Source organism: Sinocyclocheilus anshuiensis, unplaced genomic scaffold, assembly GCF_001515605.1.
Source record: "Sinocyclocheilus anshuiensis isolate Anshui unplaced genomic scaffold, SAMN03320099.WGS_v1.1 scaffold75, whole genome shotgun sequence".
In the NCBI taxonomy this organism is placed as follows: Eukaryota; Metazoa; Chordata; class Actinopteri; order Cypriniformes; family Cyprinidae; genus Sinocyclocheilus; species Sinocyclocheilus anshuiensis.
Window position 1 is genome coordinate 260,082 of NW_015549634.1, and position 12,877 is coordinate 272,958.

General features: G+C 32.0%; 2 protein-coding genes across 2 annotated transcripts in view; one reads left to right on the forward strand and one right to left on the reverse strand.

Moving 5' to 3' along the window:
• On the forward strand, positions 1-7,673 carry LOC107659642 (voltage-dependent anion-selective channel protein 2). Its single transcript, XM_016448654.1, has 7 exons — positions 1-77; positions 173-222; positions 1,388-1,540; positions 3,248-3,300; positions 3,811-4,038; positions 5,423-5,571; positions 7,582-7,673. Exons 1-7 carry the CDS (start codon positions 11-13, stop codon positions 7,671-7,673), a joined length of 792 nt encoding a protein of 263 aa, XP_016304140.1. The 5' UTR covers positions 1-10.
• A 982-nt stretch (positions 7,674-8,655) lies between these two features.
• Positions 8,656-12,877, reverse strand: part of LOC107659643 (catechol O-methyltransferase domain-containing protein 1) — a 5,763-nt gene continuing 1,541 nt past the window's right edge. The window contains 6 exon segments of the mRNA XM_074186903.1: positions 8,656-9,012; positions 9,914-10,047; positions 10,914-10,968; positions 11,866-11,883; positions 11,920-12,051; positions 12,264-12,394. Coding sequence (XP_074043004.1) covers positions 8,860-9,012; positions 9,914-10,047; positions 10,914-10,968; positions 11,866-11,883; positions 11,920-12,051; positions 12,264-12,368 — 597 coding nt within the window. The 5' untranslated portion in view covers positions 12,369-12,394 and the 3' untranslated portion in view covers positions 8,656-8,859.

The following is a 12,877-nucleotide window of genomic DNA, read 5'->3' on the forward strand; positions in this document are numbered from 1 at the left end:
TGCAGATATAATGGCTGTTCCTCCGGCGTACGCAGACCTGGGAAAGGCTGCAAAGGACGTCTTTAACAAGGGCTACGGTAACACGCTTCTCTCCCTCAGCTCTGCAGAAAACACTCGTTTCAAACATGCATATTGTGTTATATTTACACCTGTGTGTTTCTGAATGCTGAAGGGTTTGGGACGGTGAAGCTTGACGTCAAAACCAAGTCTGCTAACGGAGTGGTGCGTGCTTTCTGCGTTACTTTCTTAATTCACGTTTTCTGTGCGCAGTTCATCCATGTACGGGATTTAAGGGTTTCTGTTTCAGGTCTTAATTCACCCTTCCATACATAAAGACTTTAAAAAAGTCTTAAATCAGAGCAGGAAGTCACTGGCAGTAAATGTTGCATGAACTGCAAAAGATCATTATCTTCCTCAGTTTTTTTATGTCTTGATTCCAGTACAAATATCTAAACATCCTTAAATCAAGGTACTTTTACTGGAGATGCAAAATATAGAAATCACTATACACACACACACATACATACAAACACACACATTACAAATAAAAAAAATATGGTTTATACGTTTTTTTTTATGGTGTTACATAAAAAGTGTAATTTGAAATAAAATAATCCAAACTGAAGTAAAATGAAAGTATAAAAAATAACTTGAAATTAATTTGTCATATAGTTACCAAGGCAACATTTCTCCTTTTAATTTAACTTAATTTTGAACAAAATTAGCAAATAAATAATAAATTAAAATAATAAAATTAAAACTAAAACTAAATATGCATATTTAAAAAAAAAAAAACGAATGAAACTGACAAAAAGACATATATATATATATATATATATATATATATATATACACACACACACACACACAAATGAACTAAAATTAAAATGAAAAAGATCATATAAAATTAAAACTAATTCAAAATATTAATAAAAACTATAATAGTAAATTATACCAAAATAACACAGAACATATTAATGTATTGTGCTTCCTTTATTTATCCCTTAAATTTACCTTCATCAAACCTGCAGAAACATTTACATTTACATACATTTATATTTAGTCATTTTGCAGATGCTTTTATCCAAAGCGACTTACAAATGAGGAATACATAAAGCAATTCTTCTTAAAGAGGCAAACAGACACAGGAAGTGCTTGAAATATCAAGTTTTAGGCATTGTTCAAATAAGTACAAGCTAGAAAGGGAAGGAATAAATAAAGAGAAAGACAACGTTTTTTTTTATTTTATTTTTTATTTCTTAACCCTGTTAAGAGCAAGCATCTGAATGCAATGACTTGCTCTTCCTCTGAATGGCGTTGCTCAGATGTCCTCCAGCTCATGCAGGCTGTTGTATGATATAATAATGCCTCTGTTTTTGACTGTCAGGAGTTTAAAACATGTGGCACGTCTAACATGGACTCAAACAAGGTCAGCGGGAACCTGGAGACGAAGTATAAATGGGCCGAGTACGGACTGACCTTCACTGAGAAGTGGAGCACGGACAACACGCTGGGCACAGAGATCAGCGTGGAGGACCAGGTGCAGAAAAATAACTTCATTATGATTCCTGCAGTCGTGGAGAACCTAGATCCTCCTGACCACCAGCTCTGGAGAGCGCATTATGTTTTAGCGATTTCTCGGAGACCTCACATGTCACAGTGTTAGGTCTGGATGTCCTGTACAGAGCACATTCATGTACATATAATAAATCAGCAGCTCAGGAAAATGTTATGGGGTTTCAAATCAAAATATGAGCTTCTGTTATGAAACAGGACATCGATTTCATACATGTCCACTGTAGAGGACACCAGGACTTAAAGCATGTTTATAGAGACGTAAAACGTATATATCAATATTCCTATGACATATTAGATATTATTATGAAAATCTTGCTAATTATTACTCCCGTTATTGCACTTATTTGTGCATTCTATGTTGCCCCAAAAACGCATTAATATGCCAATTAGATACAGTTTATTGATACATTGTATATACAGGTGCATCTCAATAAATTAGAATGTCGTGGAAAAGTTCATTTATTTCAGTAATTCAACTCAAATTGTGAAACTCGTGATCTTTCATAATATAGTTGAGAATCATCTTTTGGTAATAAAAAAATGAAAATTTATTTGTGATTAAAACAAAAATCCTACTGTTTTTGCCTTTTCGTGTCTATTCATGTCTTTTTATTATTTTTTTAAAAACAGGACTTTTTAACGTCCCTGGTAATAAAAAAATGAAAATTGATTTGTGATTAAAACAAAAATCCTACTGTTTTTGCCTTTTCGTGTCTATTCATGTCTTTTTATTATTTTTTTAAAAACAGGACTTTTTAACGTCCCGATGTCCTCTAACATATGCATAAAATATAATATTTTTTTTTCAAAAGTTTTCTTATGCTCTAAACAATGTAATGACATGACAAAACAGTTTTTTCCTGGTAGTCAGGAGGATATAGTGATTTTCTGACCTGGAGAAGCAAATCCTGAGAATTCAAGAATACTTGTACAGTATGTGTTAATACACATTACCAGTCAAAGTACTGGTAAATAAAGATAGAGTAAAAACTGTAAAATTGTGAAATATTATTACAATTTAAAACAGCTGTTTTCTATGTGAATATCTGTTAAACTGTAATGTATTTCTGTGATGCGCAGCTGTATTTTCAGCATCATTACTCCAGTCTTCAGTGTCACATGATCTTCAGAAATCAGTATAATATGCTGATTTGCTGCTCGAGAAACATTTCTGATTATTAGCAATATTTTTACTCAAGTAAATGCAAAAATCACTTTTCAGAAACATTTTAAAAAACATCATAATTATTCCAAACTTTTGTCTGGTAGTGTTTATTTTTATAGTTACACTAAAATCTTACTTCTTCATCTGAAATTCACTCTTTGCATATGTTTTAACCACTAATGGATTCTTTTACTTTTTAACCCTTTCAAAATGATTAGCAAATTAAAACCATTTCACATTAAAATTACATTTAATGTGTTACTATCTGGTGTACCTTAGCAATCCTTTATTTATTTATTTATCATTTAAATAGTATAATTTATAAATAATAATGTATTATTATTAATAATAAGTAAATAAATAAAAAGTAAACTAAATTATATTTATAATTAATTCATGTTTGTTTAAACTATATGAACAATTTTCTTGTGAAAACAAAAATGAATATTCTCAGTTATTGGTGAATAATATATTTAGCATTTGGTTATATTTTGTGTTTCTCAGATCACCAAAGGACTGAAGCTGACCTTTGACACGACCTTCTCACCAAACACTGGGTACGATGACGTGAAGTATCGTGAGCTTGAGATGAGGTGATCTCTGAGCTTTATATGTGACCCTGGAGCACAAAAGCAGTCTCAAGTCTCTGGGGTATATTTGTAGCAATAGCCAACAATACATTGTATGGGTCAAAATGATCCATTTCTCTTTTATGCCAAAAATCATTAGGATATTAAGTAAAGATCATGTTCCATGAAGATATTTTGTAAATTTCCTATCGTAAATATATCAAAACTTAATTTTTGATTAGTAATATGCATTGCTAAGAACTTAATTTGGACAACTTTAAAGATGATTTTCTCAATATTTAGATTTTTTTGCACCCTCAGATTCCAGATTTTCAAATAGTTGTATCTCAGCCAAATATTGTCCGATCCTAACAAACCATACATCAATGGAAGCTTATTTATTCAGCTTTCAGATGATGCATAAATCTCAATTTCGTAAAAAATGGACCCTTATGACTGGTTTTGTGCTCCAGGGTCACATTTGTGTTGTTTAAACAGTAAGAAGAGTGGCAAGGTGAAGACAGCGTATAAGCGAGAATACGTGAACGTGGGCTGTGATGTGGATTTCGACTTCGCCGGTCCTGCCATCCACGGTGCGGCGGTGCTGGGATACGAGGGCTGGCTCGCCGGATACCAGATGACCTTTGACACCGCCAGGTCCAAAATGACTCGCAGCAACTTCGCAATCGGATACAAGACCGGAGACTTCCAGCTGCACACTAATGTGTAAGATATGCACCATCTGCGGAGCTTTAGCAGTCAGTCTTTATTTATTCATTTATTTGTAGAAGTAGTATTGTTATTGTTAATCATAATATTAATAATAAATATTCATATTACATTATTATTTATAATTAATAACAAACAATTATTATTTATTCATTAGTAAAAGTAATCATTATTTATTAGCAGTAATGGTACTACTACTGCTACGAATTATTGTTGTAGTATTTTTGTTTATGGTAAATAAACAATTGTCATTATTATTTAGAAAATAGAGTTTTATTTATTTGATATTAAATATTAAAATAATAAAAATATATATTATTTATAATGACAATATATAACAATTATTATTTAAAATAACTATTAACTGATGATACTACTACTACTACTAACTATTAATATTATTACTATTATTACTTATAATTAATACGTAACAGTTATTAGTGTTTTTATTTGGAAAATATTTTATTAGTTTAATATTATTATTTATAACTATCATTTATAATCAACAGTTATTTTTGTAGTTATTATTATAAATATAAATGTATAAATAATGAATGTTTATTATGTTTTTATAATTAATAAATATTGTTTTATCATAAATATTAAAAATAAAATAAATATTATATTGTTATGATAAATGACAACTGTTATTGTTTTGTATTTCTAATTAATAAAAATTATTATGATTATTATATACAATTATTATTATTTAGTATACCTGTATATATTTCTATTAATTATATACAATTCTTTATGATTGTAATTTATAATTAATAACAATTATTCTTGTTAATTATTATCATAACTATTTATCAACAATGATGTAATAATTATAATTATTATTTAAAATAATAAATAATAATTGCAATTACTTACTTGCACACAGTGCGTGTTAGTATAAATAATAAATGTTTATTATGTTTTATAATTAATAAATATTGTTTTATCATAAATATTAAAAATAAAATAAATATTATATTGTTATTATAAATGACAACTGTTATTGTTTTGTATTTATAATTAATAAAAACTATTATGATTATTATATACAATTATTATTAGTATATATATTTCTATTAATTATATACAATTCTTTATGAATGTAATTTATAATTAATAACAATTATTCTTGTTAATTATTATCATAACTATTTATCAACAATATTTTTTATTTAAAATAATAAATAATAACTGCAATTACTTGCTTGCACAGTGCCTGTGTTGATTGGAAGTGTATTAATACTTGTGTGTTTCTAGTTCAGAATATTCCCTGTAGACACTAGATCTGCACCGCTGGTCCGTCCTCAATAATCTGACGTTTAACCGTGACAGAGCTGCGTGAGGAACACGAGCAGCGATCATCTCTCTGTTTGTGTGGCAGGAATGATGGGACGGAGTTTGGCGGCTCCATCTATCAGAAAGTGAGCGCTGATCTGGAGACGGCGGTGAATCTGGCCTGGACCGCCGGCAGCAACAGCACACGCTTCAGCCTCGCCGCCAAATACATGCTGGACTCCAGCTCCTCCATTAGTGTGAGTTTCACTGGGATACACCTCATATAAGCTGGAAGATGGCACTTGTTGTGTAGACCGCTTTAGTTATTATAGGGCTGAAAAACTACATTCGAATTTTGTACTTAAATATTATCAAAATTCGAATTATATTCAAATTTAAAATGCATAATTTCAGTTAGGGCAGTGATCTTCACTGTTTTTTTCACGAGAGCCGCACTTATAGGACAAAGTTAATAGGAGAGCCACTTTTACTGCAAAGTATGAAAAGTTACATCCAGTCATAAATAGCATGTCTGCTTCTCAATCTGTCATTCCTGAACATATAATATGCAATGCAATACAAAGGGGTTTATTTTTAAAAGTTATTTGCTTCTATATTAGCCCATCATGTATCAAACCATAAGAGCACATTCGGCGTTAAGAGCTGGAAAGATTGACAAAACAACTCCGCAGTGAGTCAATGTCATGGACGTAAGGGCAGAGCAAGTTTACATATCTTTCTAGTCTATATTTCCATCTTGTAATTCCGCTGTTTTGGGTATTTTTAAAATATAAATTATTTATAATAGAGCAGACACTGACTGTTGTTCATGTATTTATGTTCTCATTTAGCGAGACAGCAGACGCTGAAAACACTGCGCGCTTCAGTATGTGTGTAGTAAATGAAACCGCGCGCCTGTGCCATTCATTCATAAAGAGACATGCAGGATTCATATTTAAATGGTATTTTTGCAGCTTAATATTTACAGATACCAGTCAATATTGCGATTTGATTTAAGTGTAATGACCTACTTTTGATTTATTCACCCAAACTTTGACAAATTCCGTGACATTCCGCATTATACAGTAAATTCTGTTTTTATGACTGGATTCCAGTGAGTTGTTGAGGGACGAATTAAAATAAGAAAAATTATGCCAGTTCTATTGATTTCTATCAATAAAAAAACAAACATTTTTAAACAAACAAAAAATGTTTTTTAGTTATTTTAGCTTTTTTAAAAGCTCGTTTTGTCTGTTTTTTTAGGGCTGTCAAAATGGCTGAAAAACTAAATTCGAATTTTGTACTTAAATATTATCAAAATTCGAATTATATTCAAATTTAAAATGCATAATTTCAGTTAGGGCAGTGATCTTCACTGTTTTTTTCACGAGAGCCGCACTTATAGGACAAAGTTAATAGGAGAGCCACTTTTACTGCAAAGTATGAAAAGTTACATCCAGTCATAAATAGCATGTCTGCTTCTCAATCTGTCATCCCTGAACATACAATATGCATTGCAATACAAAGGGGTATATTTTTTAAAAGTTATTTAAAGTTATTTATTTAAAGTTATTTGCCAAAACAACTCCGCAGTGAGTCAATGTCATGGACGTAAGGGCAGAGCAAGTTTAAATATCTTTCTAGTCTATATTTCCATCTTGTAATTCCGCTGTTTTGGGTATTTTTAAAATATAAATTATTTATAATAGAGCAGACACTGACTGTTGTTCATGTATTTATGTTCTCATTTAGCGAGACGGCAGACGCTGCACCTCTGTTTTGAGACTCTATTTTGTAAGACGACAAGAATCCTGAACCTGACTGTAAGAGTGTCTTTGTGTCACTGAGATGCATCAGTCATTTAACAGCATCTGTGTTTCTTTCAGGTATTTTTTTTTCTGTTTTGTATAAAATATTGTTTTGTTTTTATTTTATTGTAGTATTGTTTTATTTCATTTTTGTTTAGTTTAAAATATTTTATTTTATTTCTCTTACAAGCAGTAGGGTTAGTATATAAGTGCATTCTAACTGAAGTGCTTTTTTATTTATTTATTTTTTGTTGGAACACGAGTGCCAAAATGAATATCTGCATAAATCTCACAAAACGAAGCCATGACCATGTCATATTTCACTCAAAAGCGAAAGAATCAAGTATTTATTTGATAGAAAAGTACTTCTGATTCTGGTGTGAAATGTGTTTGACATGAGTTTGACCCAATGATGAGTTTGACGCTTGCGTCTGATGCAAACTGTGTGTGTGTCCAGGAGTGAAGCTGATGCTTTCCGCCCTGCTCGATGGGAAGAACATCAACGCTGGAGGCCACAGACTGGGTCTGGGACTCGAGCTGGAGGCGTAACACCCGACTGAGCATTGTGTTTCTCCACACGCGTTTAAACCGAACGCTGAACCCAAACCTGTGCCTCAGGCATCTATTATTTATTTGCTGCACTACCTTTACTGTCAATATTTCTCTCCAAACCAGCGCTTTCGATCTGCATGTGCTTTCCTTTCCAGGTCATTTTCTGAGTAATAGTTTACCAAAAATGTAAATATTATTATTTACTCATTCTCATGTTGGTGCAAACCTTTATTTTAATAAACCTAAATGTTTATGCAGCTCCTTTCTATACAACAACAGTGACCACGACTGCCAAACTCCAAACCATACAATGGCTTAATGTGAGCAACATAAATATACTCTGATCATTTTATGACTTCATGTCATTTTTGGAGCTTGACAGCCTGTTTTTGTGTGGAAAAGATTGTGTAAAAATGTTAAAAATGACTACATGTTGGTTTGGATCAACATGAGGGTGAGCAAGTTCTGAATGTAGATTTGCACACGGAGCGTCTCCTCGTGCCGCTGCTGGTTAGTGATGTCTGGACGCTTTTGTCGGCTGTTTGTTGTGGTCGCTTGGCTTTATCGTCCTTCTCTCTCTGCATTCAGGCTTTACGGTGTTCAAACGGGTTCTTTCGGCGAGAGATGTTGCGGTTGTTTCACTTGACCTCTCCAGAAACCCTCACACAGACACGGATACGAGACCAGAGGCTTTCCCTGCTGAGCCGCACATTCTGTATGTCCACCTTTGCAATAAAGTCCTAAAACTGGAATTGTTTTGTGTTTTATTAACTACATTTAAAAAATGTTTATAATATTTATAAATATACAAAGAGTTTATGTGCAAAAACAGATAATTCAGTTTTTTTGAATTTTCAAAAATCATGTTTTTTATTGTGTTAGCTAGCTGTATTTGTTAGTTATTTTTTTTACCTTTCATTTTACCTTTCATTTTATAATGAAAAATTTATACCACATAAAAAAAACACTATAAAAGCATCATAAAGCATGTGCACTACAGCCTTTTACAGTCGAATTAAAGTCTATTGTGGAAATGTATTTTCAGAAACAATCAATAGTTGGCACCATGAACAATTGAATACAAAACTTTCAATTATTGCAATGCATGTTCTCAGTTGAACAACCTAAATAAATGATTGCAAATGTTTTCTTCAGTCTGTTATGATGGTATATCACTATAAAGTCATATTCTGAATGCTAATGTCAGACCGTCGCCTACTGTTAACATGCTCAGATGGATTCTGGTGTCTCGTTGGAGCTTCTTGTTCAGTTTATCAATGCTGATGGAGTCGATGTCACCTTCCTATGGGTTCACCACTCGACCGCTCCACAGCACCTAGAGGTCAGATATTTCATTTGAAATAAATTAATACTTTCATTCATCAAGGATGCATTAAATTGATCAAAAGTGACAGTAAAGGCATCTATGATGCTACCAAAGATTCTCTCTCAAATAAATGTTGTTCTTTTGAACTTTATATACTTAGGAGAAGAATACTGAGAAATAAAATGTATTGTGGTTTCCGTAAAAATATTGGGCAGCAAAAATGTTTCTTGAGCAGCAAGTCAGCATATTATGAAGATCATGTGACACTGAAGACTGGAGTAATGATGCTGAAAATACAGCTTTGATCACAGAAATAAATTATAGTTTAACAGATATTCACATAGAAAACAGCTATTTTAAATATTAATAATATTACACATTTTTACAGTATGTTTGATCAAATAAATGCAGCTTTGGTGAGCGAAAGAAACAACTGTTCAGTGTACATCATATTTCATAAGACATTGATGCTTAACACCACTGAATGGAAAAATACAGTTTTTTCCCCAGAATTTTGAGTTTATCTCTCGCAATTCTAACAAGAAAAAAGTAGAATTGTGAGATAAAAAGTTGCAATTGGCTTTTTTATTGTATATTCTGTTGTGGAAACAGGCTTTTGGCAATGGCATTGTCCAAATATGTCATGGCATGTTTGAATATGCACAAATAAGATTTTTTTAGACTGTAAAAGGCTGTAGTGCACATGCTTTATGATGCTTTTATAGTGTTTTTTTATGTTGAAACTCTTGACAGCTGCTGCTCACTGTCTGCTCTCATTGTTCGTTAAAGGGCAGCATGAGCTTAATTTAGCTAATTCAGTTTTGATGGAACCGCTCTCAGGAATGCATCTCCGAGTTAAAAGCAGAACGTTATTGTAGAAACATGAGTGTGAACAGATATGATCACTCACGTTATCTATAGCGATTATTCCTCCTTTCCTGACTAGCTGCAGGGATTTCTCATAGTAGTCATCGTAGCTGACTTTGTCAGTGTCAATGAAGACAAAATCAAACGTCTCTGCTTCACCAGCGGCCAGAAGCTCATCTAATAACACACACATTATAGAAACATTATGAGGTCGAAACACCCTGACATGTTCATCTTAACATCCTCAACACATTTCATATTTAATATACATTAATTTGCTTTAATATGAAATTTAAAAAACTCTTTAGACTTCCAGATGTCAGGACATCACTGTTCAAAGCAAATCTCACATCAGATGAGACCTGAATGTACATCAATATATCATTTAAACAAATATGTTTTTGCACTTTTCTATGTAAATACTCCAAATAGTGTAATTATTTTATGACTCATGCCAAAGGTAAATTATATGACCATAAAGGCCAATTTCATTACTTGAAATAAAATGAATGTTGACTGATATATATATATATATAAAAAAAAAAAAAAAAAAGAAAATCTGCTGTCCAATCTCATTGGGCCAACCATTGTTATTGTAGTTACTATGTAGTTACATATAAAACATTATTGTTACTTAAAATGAACATTAACTGAAACATACTATATTATAGTTTATATTATAGTTTTACCATATAGTGTGCTTTTTCAAAGTACAGCTTATTAAAGCTTAAAACCTATTTTATTTCAGCTAGTTGCCAAGCCAATATTTCTCATTTTAATTTATTTTAACTTGATGTACTAAAATAACTGAAATAAAATAAATAAAAAAATTACAGATATATAAATAAATAAAAAAAACTAATAATAGGGAGAAACACACAACACATTTTCTAAAACTTTATTTAAACTATTTAACTAAAATTAAAATTAAAACCGTAATATATATTTATGATAAATATAATAGTATCTCAATGATATTACATTGACATTTTTTTTATTTTGGATATAATAAGTTCACAATGCTTGAAAAATCCAGATCTTACCAAGCGTTTGCAGTGCTGGCTTCAGACGCACGTCTATTTTGTGCTCAACACAGGCCTGAGAAGATTTCAGAACATGAGAGGAAGATTATTAAATACATGATTATAATCTTTACATAATGTCGAATCCACAGGAAATAATCGAGCCTGATTGCTTAAAGCGGTGAGGCTGATCACACAGAAGTTGAATGAATTTAGAGATCCAAAAACTTCATAATATATGTGACCCTGCAGCACAAAAGCAGTGTTAAGTCTCTGGGGTATATTTGTAGCAATAGCCAACAATACATTGTATGGGTCAAAATTATAGATTTTTCTTTTATGCCAAAAATCATTAGGATATTAAGTAAAGATCATGATCCATGAAGATAATTTGTAAATTTTCTACCGTAATATTTATTCAGCTTTCAGATGATGTATAACTCTCAATTTAAAAAAAATGACCCTTATGACTGGTTTAGTGCTCCAGGGTCACGTTTATTCATATAACAACCTAATGCAGTGCAGACAGTGATTCAATGAGAATATTTAAATCTGTAAGCTGTCAATTAGCAAACATCCAAAGCAAGTTATATGAATATTAAACTCATCCATTGGAGCAAACTGGGGTTAAACATCGTTATTCATTCACTATGTTAAAAGTCTCAGGTTTAAATATTAACCTACATAAAGGCAGCGCTGAAGGTTTATGGTCTCTGAAAAGGACAGATTTATGTGATTGTGGAAAATCCAGGTTTCCACTTCCTACTTGAAAATTTGATTATAGTGAATATGAAATATCGTATGCTTTGTATAGTGAGTTTATGAACGGTAAAGTGGACTACTAATGAAGTTCTGTTATAGAAAACATTCAACAAATGGAAAAAGAAAGAGAAGCAAAGTTGCTTCTTGCACAATAAGACCAGAAATGAGCATGAATAGAGATGTAAACAGAGTCAGTTCATATGTATCTCACCAGTCTCCAGAAAGATTGCTCAGACCTTCGAGCTGTATTATATTATTTATATCTGTGCAGTGTATTATGAAGTGCCATACCAATTTCAATAGCTTTCTTGGCCTTGATTAAACTGGCTAGATTTGCCATGAACTGCGACTGCTCACAGGCCACCATGATCATGCTCCACTCATGCTCCATGGTTTTCTAGAGATAATAATTAAGCACAATTACTGAAATTAAGTTCGTTAAGCACAGTCACTGTACAACACCCATTTGGGGAATTACAAAAGCAAACAAATTATTCATAGGCATTTATTAGAAGTGATAATAGTCTTGATACCTTCACGTTTCCTTTGGATTTTATTGCTATTATCCGTAGGAAAGCCACAGACGTCGTTATGAAGAGAAATACGAACCTGGCATAGTTTTTGGAGGGCTGGATGTTCCCTGAGCGAGTGATTGAGGAGGTACTGCATCACTGGATCATCTTTCCTTCCCACGTGACTTTTACCCGACGACATTCTCAACAGTTTAGATTTGCGTTTGCCTTTACAAAGAAGAAATCAGAGAAAGAACTTCATTCGGGATACACTGCATGGTATGTACGCTACTGGAAATTTATTAAGACAACTCCTTATTTTAATCTTCTGCATGCAGGTGAGATTTGGTGCAGTTATTATTATTATTAATTGACTTTTAATAAATGTTTTTGTTATTGATTTACAATTTCAACATAAAATAAGCAGTTTAATTTTACTAAAACTTTTGCAATTTCACATGCATTTTTTGTTACTACCACTATTTTTTTTTTATTATTATTTATCTATTTGCAATGTCAACATAACATTGTGATTTTTGTATTCTTAAGCAGTTTTCACTGACACGCCTGGAGAGGGGTTTTGTGCAATACCTCATGCAATTTGTTTTTACAATTAGCATTAATTATAATATTTATTATTTGCAGTTTCAACATAAAACTGTGAGGATTGCATTTTATTTTCACCACAACACATCAGTTACCCCCCCCCCC

Bases quoted from the DNA above. Each gene is read 5' to 3' on its own strand.
- LOC107659642 (XM_016448654.1), top strand. From the start codon at position 11: ATGGCTGTTCCTCCGGCGTACGCAGACCTGGGAAAGGCTGCAAAGGAC. The intron at 223-1,387 runs GTGCGTGCTTTC...TTTGACTGTCAG, and splicing joins CCAAGTCTGCTAACGGAGTG to GAGTTTAAAACATGTGGCAC. The intron at 4,039-5,422 runs GTAAGATATGCA...TTTGTGTGGCAG, and splicing joins TTCCAGCTGCACACTAATGT to GAATGATGGGACGGAGTTTG.